Consider the following 15502-nt stretch of genomic DNA (forward strand, 5'->3'; position numbering starts at 1 on the left):
GAGTGCTTTTCTAGGAGTCCCCCCCCCGCAGACTTTTGGGGACTGGCAGCAACTCAGTTGATATCAAACCCACTTTTCCTGGAGAAGTCTGAGCAGAACAGGGCCAGTGCAAAATATATTGTAAAAAAGAATTAGTAAAAAGAGAATCCAGCAATATTTGTTTTATTTAATATTTTAATTAAATTCCAGTTTCTATCCACAGGTAACAATGGGAAATGAGTAAAACCTTTCATCTACTAAGCAGAAAATACATCCCTTTCAGTATTAAAATATAAGAGTTAAAAATGTGAATAAATATATATATATAGATATAAACTAAATATATGCTTAAATAGATTTATAAAAATAGTTGTGTTGTATAAATTCATAAATAAAAATCAGTAGTAGAGAGAGAAGTACAAAATCAGCCTGCTGGCAACCAACTTTTCTTTTGAAAAATAACTGCAAGATAAAAATATAAATAACATTAAAATTACTAAAATTACACTTTCCCGTTTGCTTATATATGCCAGGATTGGTTCATTAAACTACTTTGACTCACGTTAGTCCATCCTTATACGCTATCACAAATAATACAGTATAAATAGTTTAATAATAAATGCAGTCAATAACACATTCATCCTTTAAATATTAAATTAAACTAGATTATATTCTCTATTATAGAGAAAAGCAAATACAATCAATGTTGATCCTGGCATCAGACTGATCCCATAAGCCCAGACAAGTCACATTTAACCAACTGCATTTAATCAGAGGACAGTTTTACTGCAGTTTGCATGATGTCTTGATACCTCTTTAAAAACCACCAGATGTAGGTCTTTCTGTCTGCCAGGCTCATGGCCTCGCCCTGGGGCGGGTCCTGGCCCTTGCAGGTGTAAAAGGCGGCGCCGTGGCTCAGCGTCGTGTTCAGCTGGTTGAGGTTGGCCATGATGACGTCTTTGGGGCTCTCTTTGCAGAGCGTTTCCATGTCACTTCCCAGGGTTTTCAGAATGTTGTAGATGTCGTGCAAAACACAGCAATTTGCATGGAAGGCTGGACATTCGTGTATTTTATTTGCCATGTCTCTGGCTTTGGAGCTGATCTCCTCAGGCTGAGGACGGAAGGTTGCAGAGACACACTTTTGCTGTGGGGAAGGAAGAGGAGAGAAAAATTGTTAGTCCTTTGGTTTCCCCTTCTCATTTGTGTACCCATTTGTAGGGTTTTTGATTGTGGTTCAGTCTGTATATTAACACCTCCACCCCTTTGATCAAGCAGGTATTGCACAGAGTATGCAGTTCCCCATGCCCTGCTTTCCTTGGTTCTCAGCTTTTCTAAATCTTGGGTTCTGTTCTTTGCTGTAGGGGCAAAATTTACCTATGCCAGAGATCTGGTTTGGCCTGAGTGTATTTTCATCTGTTTCAGCAGAGATGGTTTGAATTTCAAGAATGAATTCAGAGGAAATGTCAATGTTGATTTTTATCAACATACTCTTGGAAACGCAACCCCAGGAACTGAATTTTGAGGCATTGACACCAGGGTTCAGTGAACAATTTATCATCTCCAAGGAAAGGATGGGTGAACAGGATTTTTAGCAGAAGTGCTCAAGCACTAGGGTCAGAATAAAGGGCAAAGCAATTCTTGCCGTGTTTCCAGTGATCTGACTAAAGTCCTGCAAGAAGATGCCCAATGCTCAGAAGGAACACTGTGAATCAGGAAGATCCAGCTTGCAATGAGCTGAGGCAAAGTCACCCAAGATTTCTGCAGCTGCCCTTGCCTCAACTGTGCCCTGAAATAACACAATGTAAATGCTTTCCTTCTTGCATGGAATACAGAGAAGAGCCTACTTTAGGTTCTAAACCAAATACTTATTTTCTCATGGTTTTTCTTGTGTTTTATAATAGTTCAAGAGATTTCTCCACAGACATAGACACAGCACATGGAAAATGGTGCACTTACATAGAATTCAAACAAGTCATGTGCTTGGTCTTCTATCACTGATGACATGGGCTGTATGTCAGTAGTGAAACTCTTCTGCCACTCTGCTGTACTCAATTTGCTTTCTGATGTCTTTGTTGGTGCCAAGGAGCCCAAAGGAACCATTAAACAGAAGAGGAAGATTGCAAACCTGTTGATCTCTGCATTCAGGTGAAGAGAGGAAACCAAAAGGAAAGAATACAATGATTAGTCTCAGTCTTCTGCATAGTTTTTGCAAATCTTAATAGTTTTGTGCAGCGTGATGCATTTTTAAAGCATATAGGCATGAAGCTAAAGATGAACATCAACCAGGGCAACCTTACAGCCTGTAGCAAGGTCAGTCATACCCACCTGCTCTGCGTTCCATGGTGGGCTTGGACAGCAGTGGCTTGGCTGGGAGCTGGCGTTGGAGTTGCTTCTGGAGCTTCTGCCTGCCTGGAGTGCTGTGGATGGGACCAGCCAGCCTGCATTTAAATGCTGTGGAGTCCTGCGTCACAGTATTTTTTTTCTTTTTTTTTTTTTTTGCCAGTGATAATTCGGGGCTTTTTCTTTTTTGAAGATTACATCAGATACGTCTTCACTGATTGTGATCTAGGTGCAGTTTCAAACTGACATAGAGGGTGTCCTGTGTCATCTCTTTGACTAGGAGCTTGGGATACTTGGCTTGGCCATCCCATTTAAATCCTTGGGCTCTCCAAAATGTGGGATTTAGAACATAAACTCTTGTTTTATTTATAAAGGTGTTTGGGAGCATGTCATTGCTACCCAAAGCCATTGCTTCTCCTTCAGAGTCAGTTTAAGAGTGGGCCAGTGCTTGTGTGCAAGGTAGGTCAGGCCTCCAGTTCCATGTATAAATCCTTTTGCTGGATGCCTGTAAGACCCTGTTCCCAAGGGATGCTCAGGATACCCTCCTCCCCATCCCTGATGCCCATCTCTCTGTTTTCTGCTTCTAGTACCAAGTGCAAGAAATTCTCATACACACCAAAACAGAGAATAATTATCCCTAGGATTTGTAAGTATGAGGCTGTGATCAGAAGAGCAAAACTCCTGATGGCTTGGGACAGAAAGAGCAGAGGAAACCCCTATGGAAATACCTTTGTGACACAGACACACTTGTTCTTCCCACCTCTGGAGTTAGAGATGTGCCTGGAAGGTAGTCATAGCTCAAAGATGAGTATGTGTCAAGTCACCAGGAAACCTTCAAGGTTCAATATATTGGTGGCAAAATAATCAGTTCTGGCTTTCATGTGCAATAACCCTCTTTGAAAAGAAAAAGCTTGGTGTGTGAATGAACTCCTCTGGGACTGGTTCAAGGATTGTTCTCAGGACTGAACCAATTCCCAAGGCTTGAAATGGTAATGGATATTTCCCCTGTAACATGGTGCACCGGGATCCCACCAGGCTGTAATTTCAGCCCTCAAGTCTTTGCTTGAAGCCACAGTAACAGAGTTTCACAAAGTGAAGGTGGTTCTGCCATGGGCTGTGAGGGAGCCAAGCAGAGGGAAGGAGCCATCCCACCAGGAAGTCTTTCTTCTTGCACAACCCTTGTTCCCAGGTGCTTAATAATGCCAAGGAAGAGATGAGTTACCATGGCCTAGGGAAAGGACAGTTCTAGCAGACAGTTGTTTTCTTTGAAGGTTTTATTATTTGAGGGGGAGATGGAGACAGAGAGAAAGAGAAGACGTTTCTTTGTGCGTGGCATTCTTTAGGAGTGTCCCTACAAAGGGAGTGGTGGGTACAGATGACTCCTTTCAGACAGAATGGTGGTCTTGGCGGGTTTCTTGTTTGGAAGCACCAAACCTGCAGAGATGCAGTTGGTCAGTGGCCCACAGGAAGATGCTTGGAAGGTACATAAAAGATGCCATTGGGCACTGCCAGTCCCTTTCCAGCTCTCCCAGCTGGGCACAGCCAGGGAGGACTGGGATCTGGTCTTCCTCCAAGAGCAGGAATATCTCTTTGTGCAGCACTGAAGGCAATGGGGCCCAGTTATTTTAAATAGTGATGCAAATAAAAGCAGCAGCATTTTTACAGCTTTGCTTTTCCACAAAACATGGTTCAACCACTGGTGATGCTTTTTCTAAGACTTTCAGAAGACTTTACTTCATTTTTCTCCTGAGGACAGCACTTTACCTGATTACTCCACTCCAGGACATGCCATTATCTCATAGCCTGTGCATGCTCTGCACATCCTTTCCGGTCTGTACAGGGCTGTGATAAGCTGCTGAGCTGATAAGGGAGCAGGTCGGCATCCGTCCTGTAAAACCCAACCTGAGAAGTTCAGCTTTCCACCACGTAACCATCAGACACCACAGTGCAACTGCAATTCATTTGGTGAAGTTCTGCTGACACATTGATGCCCTGTCAGCTCTCTAAAGTGGAATTTGTAGCCATTGCCTCAACACCTATCGCTGGAAAAAGGAAATTAATCTCCATCTGTGGAGACCTGACACTGACCTGAGACACAGCTGTGGCTTTTGTTCCTAGAGCTCACCTACTTTTTCCAAGTGTGGGAGCTGGTATTTTCAGCTGTGAGCTTGTTTTCTGATGGCCTTACATGGTTGTGTGGCAGTGCCCTCCACATAAAGTGGAGAGCTGGACTTTCAAAGCTGACTGAGACCCTGACGGGTTCCTCCCTGAAACCTGATTGACACTCAGGCCGTAGATAAGAAAAATGCCAAATTCCATGCTACAGGTCCCCGGCCAGGGAAGAATGCTGATGCTGTATCCTGCAAGTGCAGCATGAGGCCACCTGCTCTTTCCCTGGTGGGGAGCAGCCCCCAGAACACAGGGCAGACCCAGAAAGCCAGGGATTTATTCCCAGCCTGGCAAGCTTGGTGCTGCCCCAGACTTGCTCCACGCTCTGCTTGGAGAGTTTGGTTCCATGGCATTCGTGTCAGCACCATCTCCTAGCGACAGGGACGCAAGCCGCTGAGCCAGGGGATTCCCTGCCAGGCTGGGGCTGGATGGCAGCACCCGGCAGCGTCTCGGCTGCTTTTCAGGAGTACCTGCGGCACCTGGGGCTGCAGGACTTCCCCTGCAGCCTCGGCAGCTGGGTAAGGGTCTGGGGGGGCACAGCCATGGGGTATGGCACGGGGCTGCCACTGCCTCTCCTCTCTCCCTGTCCGCAGAACAAATCCTGCCTCAATGCAGAGCCAGCAGGGCTGGAGGAGACCGTGCCGCCGGGAGAGGAGACCCCCGAGGTGCTGCTGGAGCTGCTGAGAGACCAGCACAGCCCCTGGGCCCTGCCCCACGACTGCAGCCCCCAGGACCGGCTCCTGCGGGAAGTGGCCGTGCTGGCACCTGAGCTCCTCCGCAGCTCCAGAGTCTTCCAGGTTGTCAAGTCCCTGCGGATACTCGACAAGGGAGTAAGTGCAGCTGCTGGTGCCCATAAAGCTGTAGGCCAGGAAACCATGTCTTCCTGCTGTGAGGGAAAACATCCTGGAAGAATGACACCTTCCTCTCCTAGGGTCTTCCCAGGTGTTGCAGCTGGAACACCACAGCCTCCTCCAGACATTGTGCTAATCTGTGTTACATGGATGTCACATGGATCAACGTGTGCCACAAGGTGCCTCAGGGACACATTGGCCAAACCTAGCTCTTTGCAGGTGGAGGAGGTGGATGAGGGTGTGCTGCGCTTCCAGCAGCTGGAGGAGCTCATTCTCAGTGCCAACCGCATCAGCAAAGTAACCTCGGCCCACCTGCCCCGGGCTCTGAAGGTGAGCGAGCAGGGCCTTGTGCAGGATGGGGCAGGAATTCCCATCTGGGAAAACAGTGAAAGCCAACCAGTTTGAGGGGGTGCCAGGAACAGCTCATTGCAAAGGTGTTTGTAGTTTCTTCTGTCCCGGGCAGGTCCTGGAGCTCTGCTGCAACGCTGTGCATGATCTGCAGGACCTGTGTGCTTGGCCACCCCCAGAGCTCCAGCACCTGGGGCTGGGGTACAATCGGCTGTGTGGCCCTTCCCAGGAAAAGCACTTCACTGTGGATTTCTGGTAATGCCACAGGCTGAACATGGGCTGCTGAAAGGGAAATGGGCAGATACGAACAGGAGACCTCAAGCCACCGAGGTGGCCGTTGTTGGGAAATCACAGCCCTTCAGAAGGGTTTTTTCTTTGCTCTGTGTCCACTCTCTGTGCAGAGCAGTCTGTCTCTGCAGTCTTCTGTCTTACGCCCAGAGGTTGTCTTGGTCCTTGGCAAGGTGTGGAATGGGGGGATCACCAGGGGAACTGCCTTGACACCCTTGCCACCACAGTTCCCATTTCCCTGGGCAGCTTACTTTTTCCATGTCCTTCCCAAAGCCCCTGCTGGAAGTCTGGAAGGTTCTGAGGTGTAGGCTGCATCACCAAATGGTGCAGTGGGGTCGTCAGTGGAAGCTAAAGAAATGTTTTTGTGTTGTGGGGCAGACTGACAATGGACTGTATGGCTCAGGAATTTGGAATTGGCCTCCAGACTGGATTCTTCAGTTCAACCCAGTTTGTGCTGGGGAAACACAACTTTTGTTTCTGTTTTTGCTGCAGGGCAGTAGCTCTCTATCCTCATATGGGTGCTGGCTGCCTTACCTCCCTCCCTGGGTTCTCTCCTTAGGCCAAACCTCGTCTCCCTTGACCTGAGCTTTAACAGCCTCACGGACCTGCAGGGGCTGGTCTCCCAGCTGTCCACTCTGCAGAATCTCCGCATCCTGGTGCTCCAAGGGAACCCACTGGCTCTCATCCCCAGTTACAGAGGCTTCCTCGTGGACAGCCTGCCCAAGCTGTCCATCCTCGATGACATCCACATACAGCCTGATGAGAGGCAGCAATTCCATGGTCTGGCGAGGCAGCCATGTGAGCCCCCGCCTTTGAGGCTGCCCGTGCTGACCCTGTGATTCAGGAGCGGGGTTTTCATTGTGGTGGAGCTCTGTAATTACCATCGAGGTAGTTTCAGCCTTAGGGCCAAGAACAACCCATCCCAGTCCCAGCACTGCCTCAGTGTCCTGGCCTGCCTCAGCTTCATTTCCCAGACACCACCTGTTTTCAGACCATGTGTTTCCCTCTCGAGCTGTGGCAAGAGGAGCATCTGTACTTGGGAAGGTGCTCACATGGTGCTGCACTGTCTGCACACAGCGGTGCCACCTCCGTGGCACATCCCTGACTGGGATGAGAGGAGGAGGCTGGGACGCTCGGGATGGGAAGCTTCTCTTGATGGTCCCTACTCAATGAGTTTATGTGCTGGATGTGCTTATTGGAGACTCAAATGTAGAAGGAACAGAGCAGTCAAGCCAGAAGGTGTTTGCATGGCTTTGGAGTGACCCCACGTGGCAGTGGTTTGTCACAGTTTTGCACAGGGTGGCACCGAGGCATGCCAGGAGGTGGAGGGACCTGGAGGTTTCTGCTTGCTCTGTTCCTTCCTCACTCTGGAGGGAACGTGCTGCAGCTTCATGGCAAGATTGTCTTTCTTTCAGAGCTGATCAGGAATGAAGGACGAGTGGTTGTGAGCATTGGGGAGATGATGGGACTCCCTGATCCCAAAGCTTTTCAGCAGCTGAAGTTTGGCTCTGAGGGTCCAATAATCACCTACAGCTACTGTGTGACCTACGAGTTTGCAGAGAGAGAGGAGCTTGAGGACAGGGGCAGCCCTGAGGTTGGTGTTTGATTGTGTTCCTAGAAACAACCAGCATGGCAGGCCACAGCAGGGGGAACAGCATGGGCATCTCCAGGCTATGGGGTGATGGACATGGCATGGGTAGCAGCAGTGCTGGGGACAGGATTCCCATGTGGCTGCATCCGGCAGGACAAGACCCAGCTGCCCACGTTCCACATCCCTCTTGGGGAGCCCAGAGCTCTGCACATGGGAGTGCACTCACAGCCCCCCTCCTGCTGACTGGCAGACCCTTTCCCTGGCACTGATGTTCCTTCTTCCCATGAGGGTGGTCTGGGGAATAGGATTTTGGAGGCAGATTGGTCTCTGTTTCAGGTGACGCAAATTCACCAGAGTCCCACGATGGCCACACTGGATATGGACAGCTCTGCTCAGGACACAGGAGAAGCAAAGAGCCATCAGGAGTCTGCAGCCACAGAGGAGCCCAAGGCCCACTCTGGTAATGAGGAATTATAGATCCTCTCTCCCATCTCTCAGGGCAGGCTTATAGCTCTTCCTGGGATGTGGTGGCATCAGGATGTCCCTCACAGTATCAGCTGAGCTGTTTCTGGGACTGATGGATAATGACCTAGCACCAGCCGTGTCTTGGGGGTCCTTCTGTCCTGGGGAAAGAGAGGTCTCCTCTGAACTTTTCTGTGTTCCTATAGCAAAGGTGTTTGCCACCCCTGGACAGCCCTGGGCAGACACCATCGACTTCAGCTACAGGAAGGAACACGTTGCCAAGGACTTGGTGGGGCTGAAGTCCTACCTGGAGGCTGGAACCATTGTCTCTGTTGTGGAGGAGAAGGTGAGGGTGTGGCAGAGCTGGATGAAGGGGGAAGAGCTGCTGGGAGCTGCTGTGGAGCCAGGGGTATCACGTTCCCTCTGGGAGGCAGGCTAGGATGGCAGTGACGCTGAGCCAGCTCCTCTCCGGGCAGGTGCTCTCATGGCCTGTGGATGCTGATGCAGAAGAAAACGCTGCCACAAATAAGAAGGAAGGACAGGAGCTGAAGAAGGACAGTGCAAAGGTAGGGTGCTGGGAGAAAACAATGACCAAATTACATCTGAGTTGCAAAAACAGTGATGGGAGAATGAGGATCCTTCTCCTGGATCAGTTTAGTGTGTCAGAGAGTCACCCCCAAAACCAGACCTCTCCCAAAGTCCCCCTTTGCTATGGGGGGAAGGCAGTTGATACACACCTTGGCCAGGATGCAGTGGTGGGCAAGGGGCTGGGTTGGGGTTGCTTCTCTCTGATAAAGGGACCCCAACCCTCTGCTGAGACCTGTCCCTGTGTCCTGCACCATCCTGTGTCCAAGGACAAGCAGAAAAAGAAGAAGCAGCAGCCATGTGAATTCCGCAGTGACCCTCCTATTCGGAGCATTCTGGGCACAAGGAGGGTGACCTTGAAGACCCTGCTGGCCACCGAGAACATGGTGGCAACTGTGTGTGAGTTTGGGATCCTGATCCCTCAGAAACCACCAGAACCTCCAGTTATGGAGGAGAAGGTAAGGAGCATGTCCCAGGGTGAGGCTGCAGGCTGGGGTTCAGTATAACCACCATCCATCGCTGCTGGTGTGGTTATTTAAGGCTGATATTAGCAAGCAGTACTGCTGCTTTTTCTGGGCCTAGGAAAATAGATGAGTTTATTTTTCCATTCAAGAATGTGAAAGCAGCCACTCGTGCTTCCTCTGGTGCTTTCTCTCAGCATGGCAGCACATACCAGCTGTACCAGCTTCCTATTTCCTGGATTCTCTTCTCTTAGCAGCCACTCTGCTGTGCTCCTGCTCCCCCTCACCTCTTTCCTCTGTCCCTGAAATCCCGGTGACAGCACCCAGATGGTGACAGCTGTCACAGGACTGAATGAGGGCATTGAGTTTCAACACAGCCTTACTGTGGAAATATCTCTCTCCACAGGAGGTGAAAAAAGGCACAGACAAGAGCAAAACACCCAAAGCAGTGAAAGGAGTTCAGGCCAGCCGGAAAACCGCGACGTCTCCCAAAGGTGACAGAGGCTGGAGCTGGCAGGGCAGAGGGTGGTGTGTGTGAGAGAGAGCAAACAGGAGCAGGGCCTGGCCACCCTGCCAGCTCCAGGAGCAGGGACTTACTCACATCCTGAGCCTCAGGCTGTGAATACAGACATTGACTGCAGCGCTGTCAGGATAGACAGCCTGGAGACCGTGTGAGTCGGTGTCTGCACAAGCACCGAGGGTGGGCTGCCGACTGCCCTGGGAGACACACACCTACAGCACTCTGTGCCAGGGGAGAAGGGCAAAGCAGACTTTTGGGTGAGAAAAGTGCTGCCCACTGTGTCGGCTACCAAATGTGGGCGGTGGCGTGGGCGGGCAGCTGAGGAAGGGCTGCCTGGGATGCATAATGAGCTCCTCATCCATTGCCAAATCGCATCTGAAAGCACTTTGCAGAGGGGATTATTGTTCTCTCTGGTTTGGAGATGAGATGCGCAGAGAGCCCCAGGTCCCCCAGCCAGCCCATGGCAGGGCTAGGAACAGATCCCAGTCTGCTATCACCCAGGAAGAGACCACCCCGACCCCACCGGCTGCGTCCCCTGCCTCCCCAGTGCGGAGCTCAGGGCTGCTCAGCCAGCAGTGTTGCTTAATCTGCCAGAAACAAACCTCGCCCTGCCTCTTGCAGGTTATTTTTCCAACAATCTTGGTTTTGACTGCAAAAATAGCAGTGCCAGCACATCGGAGGGGTAATGCAAGAGCAGGGGGAAGTGGGAGAGGGAAGGAGTGGCCAAGCAATGCTGAAAAGCTGCTCATGGGTCAAGGAGGGCATGGAGAGGGCCAGGCCTCCCAGCATCACTCAGAGCTACCAAAGGAGCCTTGTTTTCCTGCTCTGGCATTAGATTTAAGAGTGCAATTAACCCACAGAGCTCCAGGCTGCTTTCCTGTGCCTAGTCACCCACAGCAAGGTCCCCATCTGTGGGGAGGCTCTCAGAGCTCTGCAGTCCTTGGCTGTGTCTGCATTCAGGGAAGCCTGTGGCCTCTTCCAATGACCTGAAAAGAAGAAAATTCCCTGAATTGCTGTCCCCCACAAAAAGATGTGTATTTCCAATCTACACTCAGCCTGTTGCTAAAGCAGGCAGTTGCTGTCAAACAGCTCAACTTCAGCCGTGGTTGTTTCTTCCTTCCTTTCTACCCCAGTGTGGGGTCAGTGCATGCAGGAGGTTTCCTTCAGCTTGAGCAAGGGTAAAGGTGCTGTTGTGTGCACAGAAACGCCGCTGTTGCAGGAAACCCAGAGCAATTAGAGATTCATGCTTAATTTGGTGTCCCCATGTATCTGTGCAGGTGGGGGCTGTCTCGGCCACACTGTGAGGCCACTGTGTGCATATTTCAAAGCATGAGTGCAAAATTCACCATGCCTAAAAATGAGCTGCCTCACAGCTCGCTACACCCAGTGTCCCATGGCCGTGACTCATAAGAACACTTCAGCTGTGGCTTTTGGGGGTACTGCTTGAGCCCTGCAGTGTCTGCACATCCTGCCTGCCCTGAGAGACACCAGCTGCTGCAGGGCTGTTTGACACTTGCTTATCACCTGGGGACCACGCACCTCCTTGGAGCTGTGAAAGTGGCCATGTCCCAGGGGACAGGGGATGGCTCCCAGCCGTGTGTCCAGCGAGGCTGTGCAGGGACCGGCACTCTCACAGCTGGGATCTGAGGCTGATTTGCATCCCTCAGTCAGCAAATGCACACAAATAATAAGTCCTCTCAGAGGAATTGGGATCGCTTCCAGACAGCTCAAAGAGGAAAGGCAGTGAGCTTTGTCACAAGTGAGCCATTTGCCCAGACATTGAAGGATGTCTTCAGAAGTAGTTTCACGTAGGTCTCATTTTACCCCACATTTGATTTCCCAGGATCCTTGAAATAATTTATTTCTGCATTTTCTTTTGCCCTAGGGCAATTTCACAACAAAAAGCAAGGTTGCACCCAGGTCAGTTGCCAGCCTAAAGATGCATTTTGGGTTTCTTATCCAAAGTCATATTCAAATAGATTTCCCTCGAGGCCCAGTCAGTGCTGACACCCTTGCACACTGCTGCTTTTAGGATGATTTACTCTCTCAAGACAGTGACAAATGTACTTCTTTCCACAGGAAAAGGAAAAAACAAAGACACCGCTGAAGTGGCGGAGGGTCAAGAGCTCCAGCCCGTGCTGCTGACGGTTCAGTTCCAGATGCAGCTGCTTCGGTGGCCCTTGGCAGCCAGCACCCAGAGCCAGGAGAATGTGGCCGTGGCAGTGGGAAAGACTCAGTGATGTGTCCGTAGCAGAAGCGTGAGTGGAAATAAACCGCACGGGAACGCTGGTGGAGCCTGATTTAGCCGAATCGCCAGAGCTGGGAGATGCCCTGGGACTCCTCGTGGTCTGGGGCTGGTGCTGAGATTCTGCAGGAGCTGGAGCGGGCAGGGGGTGTTGGGTGGGTGTGCGGGGTGTAAGGTGGATGGGCCGTGCCTGGGACACGCTGCCACGGTGCCGGTACCAGCCCCTCGCATCCTCCCCCCCGCGGGCGGAGCGCAGAAGCTGCGGGGCGGGGTCGGGGGCAGCTCCCGGTAAATCGCGGCGCCGGCGGCAGCTCCCGGTGACTTGTGCAGGAGGCTGTTCCACAGAGCGGAGCCGGGGTTTTGCTGTGTGGGGGTCACCGTGGAGCGGCGGCTCCAGCCCGGTCTGCGCGCCCCGGCGGGGCCGGGGGCTCCGGACCGTCCTTACCGGCAGCACCGCGTCCTGGTGAGAACCGGGGGAAGCACCGAGAAACGTCCCCGTCCCACCTGGGAGGGAACGGCTCGTCTTCATTTGCCCGCCCGGGGCCGGTCCTGCACCGGAGGCTGCCATGTATCCCAGGATTAAAAGCTTCGCGCTTTACACCTTCTCAGTCACGCTGCTGGCCTGTGTGTTCTACATGAAGAAGGAGGCGAAGTTGGCAGCATCATCAGCAGAGCAGAAAGTGGATGTAGCAGATCACAGACTGCTGCCTTCGGTTCTGGACAGCACTGGGCATAGCAAATGTTTGCCGAACTTGACCTTTGCCAATTCTTCTCTCACCCTCCCGGAGCCTCACCGTGTGTTCTTAACCTACAAGCACTGCAGGAACTTCTCAGTCCTGCTGAGGCCTTCCAAGTGTAGCAAAGAGATGTTCCTCCTGCTGGCCATCAAGTCTTCCCCCATCAATGTGGAGCGGCGCGTGGCCATCAGGAATACATGGGGGAAGGAGGTCTCCATCGGGGGCAGGCGCATCAGGCTGGTGTTCCTCCTAGGGCGCTCCGAGGCCAAAATCCAGGTGCAGCCCCTGCACCAGCTGCTGGCTTACGAGAGCCAGGAGTTTGATGACATCTTGCAGTGGGATTTTGTTGACGACTTTTTCAACCTGACCCTCAAGGAGCTGCATTTCCTCCGCTGGTTCACGGAGGACTGCCTGCACGCCAGGTTCGTGCTGAAGGGTGATGATGATGTGTTTGTCAACACTTACAACATCGTTGAGTTCCTCCGGGAGCTGGACCCTGAACAGGATCTCTTTGTTGGGGACGTGATCGCCAATGCCCGGCCCATCAGGAACACCAAGGTCAAATACTTTATTCCAGAGCCCATGTATGGAGCCACCTTCTATCCTCTCTATGCAGGAGGAGGGGGCTATGTGATGTCTAGGCAGACAGTACATCGCCTCCAGAGCACTGCAGAGGACACGGAGCTCTTCCCCATAGATGATGTGTTTGTGGGAATGTGTCTGGCAAAGATGTCAGTGACCCCAAAGAATCACGCTGGCTTTAAGACTTTCGGGATCCAGAGACCTTTCAATCCTTTTGATCCGTGCTTGTACAAAGAGCTGATGGTTGTGCACAGACTGAACCCAACGGAGATGTGGATCATGTGGACGCTGGTGAAGGATGACAGCATTAAGTGTGCAGTGTCGGTGACACACAGCTACAGGAGGGGCTGGAAAAGGAGCTACTGATGAGCCCAGCAGGATTGTGGCTGGTGACAGGGTACCTAAACTAAAAATCAGGTTGTGGTAGAAACGTGTCCATTACTAACAGACTGCACTGGAGCCGTCGGAGTTTGCTTTGCAGTGAGTGTTTTTCTGTCGGGGGTTACTTGAAGCAGTTGAATTGGCACGGGGTGGGGGTGTGGCTGCATGAGACATGGCACCGGGGACTCGGCTCCTCCCGGCTAGATTGTGCCAGGGGAAGTCACAAGTGCCACCTGCACTGGTGTCTGACCACCGGCCGAAGTCAGTCTCATGTGGGGCAGCCAGCGATGACTAATGAGTGACAGAGCATTTGAAATGTACTTGAAGGGGTGGAAGAAAGGCCAGTATGTCCTGCTGGGTCTGCTGTCCCAGGGCAGCAACCCCACAGCTCCTACTAGACAGCAGGAGAAAGGGAGTGGAGTGGGGACGAAAAAGCTTCAAAAAGATACGGCCTTAACACAGCAATGATGATGATCTGAAGGACTGGGCTCTGCCTCCAGCCCTTTGCCTTTTACAGAAGTTCACTACAGGCTTACATGCACTGGACACTTTTGCACAAACACTTTCTGATCTGGCTTGAGAGGAGCAATGTGTCTTGAGTAATCATGGTAGGAAGAGTGGCTGTAGCTTCCCATGTTGTGTGGGAGGTGTTTGGTTTTTTGCTGTTGTTGTTGTAATGTTGTGTATAAATAAAATAGTTTTGAAAAGTATTTTCATGGGAATATTCTTAGGTATCCTGAAAGCTAAGAGGCAGGGAAGGCTGAGAATCTGATGCTGGGTATTTACATTAAAGAGGATACTGTTATGTGGAAATGGATACTTGCCACTTCCTTTTCTGTGAGCAGCTGCTGTTTTCTGCCCTGTCCAGACAAGATGTATTGACACAAAAGTGATTAATCTGAATGTGCTGGAATTGCTAGTTTGAGAAAAGATCAAATACAGAGCTAAGCTTTGGTAGTACTTTTGTGAAGCTTATCAGTGTCAGGGTGTCTTGCTGCTAGAGCAGAAGCTGTGGGTGAGCAGGAAACAGCCTGGAAGCCTTAGGAAAAAAAAGCAAATGAGTAAAGAGGAAGTGTGTGATTAGAGAAAATAGAGCTCTTTGTGCTGTGCTGTTGTAACTGCTGTCTCTGGTGCCAGCTGCCCAGCATCCATCCCCCACCAGATGGGAGCTGGAGCTTTCAGAGGTGCCCGGGAAGTGCTGCCAGGAGGTTATTTCTTGTCCTATAGACAGGGACACCCCGAGAGCAGGGGTGTGGGAGCTCTCAGGGCTGCACAGGCTGCGGGACTGCTGGCAGAATGTGCTCCCTCAGCCCTCTGGAGCACCTGGAGTAGCTCTGGCTGAGCCCCAGGGCTAACTCAGGCTCTTGGGGCAGAAGGTGCCACCTCACAGGAGCTGTTTTTGTGCCAGATGTGAGTAGGGGTTTGTCTCAAAGAATTGGTGGGTGTCCATCCGCAGTGTGGTCTTTTGCAAGCTGCTGTGTTTTCTGCTACAGCTCCAACACGGATTAATTAACTGTAGCTGAGAAAGTGACTGTGTGTAGTTTCAGGTGTGTTGGCTTTGTAAACAAGGCCGAGTGTCAGCAGCAGACCCCATGTTCTGGGCACTGCTGCTGGTCCTGGAGAGGAGACTGGGCAGAGTGGGCACCGTGGTGCCCTGTGAGCTGCTGTGCCAGCACTTTTGTGATCCACTCAATGATTCCCAATGCAAACTCAGGAGCACAGAGCATGATGTCATGTCTGTTGTGGGCTTAGGTGCATGGGCTAATCCCCAACTGGCAGCTCTCACTTCCTAACAAAGGTGAGGGACTCTCTTCTGCCCCATTTTGGAGGTGAATTGGAGCCATTTGTGCTCCTCACCCCCACTTTGGCTTGACTGGACTGACTGGTTGGTTCCAGTCACGTCAGGCTGGATGTGTGTGGGAACAGCTGTTGGGAAGAAAACACAGGACATGCAGTCAAACAA

The 15502-nt window shown here is 51.3% G+C and overlaps 2 protein-coding genes across 2 annotated transcripts; both read left to right on the top strand.

Moving 5' to 3' along the window:
• Positions 1 to 4916: 4916 nt before the first annotated feature.
• LRRC43 (leucine rich repeat containing 43) lies at positions 4917 to 11834 on the top strand (the record flags this gene model as incomplete). Its single annotated transcript, XM_082293413.1, is given in 11 exon segments — positions 4917 to 5318; positions 5559 to 5669; positions 5803 to 5942; positions 6535 to 6772; positions 7393 to 7569; positions 7903 to 8026; positions 8235 to 8374; positions 8505 to 8594; positions 8883 to 9071; positions 9481 to 9522; positions 11646 to 11834. Coding segments are annotated over 11 exon segments (1842 nt in total).
• Positions 11835 to 12405: 571 nt separating this feature from the next.
• Positions 12406 to 13524, top strand: B3GNT4 (UDP-GlcNAc:betaGal beta-1,3-N-acetylglucosaminyltransferase 4; the record flags this gene model as incomplete). Its single annotated transcript, XM_082293267.1, has 1 exon — positions 12406 to 13524. The coding sequence occupies one exon, from the start codon at positions 12406 to 12408 to the stop codon at positions 13522 to 13524; it is 1119 nt and encodes a 372-aa protein (XP_082149393.1).
• Between the last annotated feature and the right edge of the window lie 1978 nt (positions 13525 to 15502).

Source organism: Coloeus monedula (genome assembly GCF_965178545.1).
Source record: "Coloeus monedula genome assembly, chromosome: 18".
NCBI lineage: Eukaryota > Metazoa > Chordata > Aves > Passeriformes > Corvidae > Coloeus > Coloeus monedula.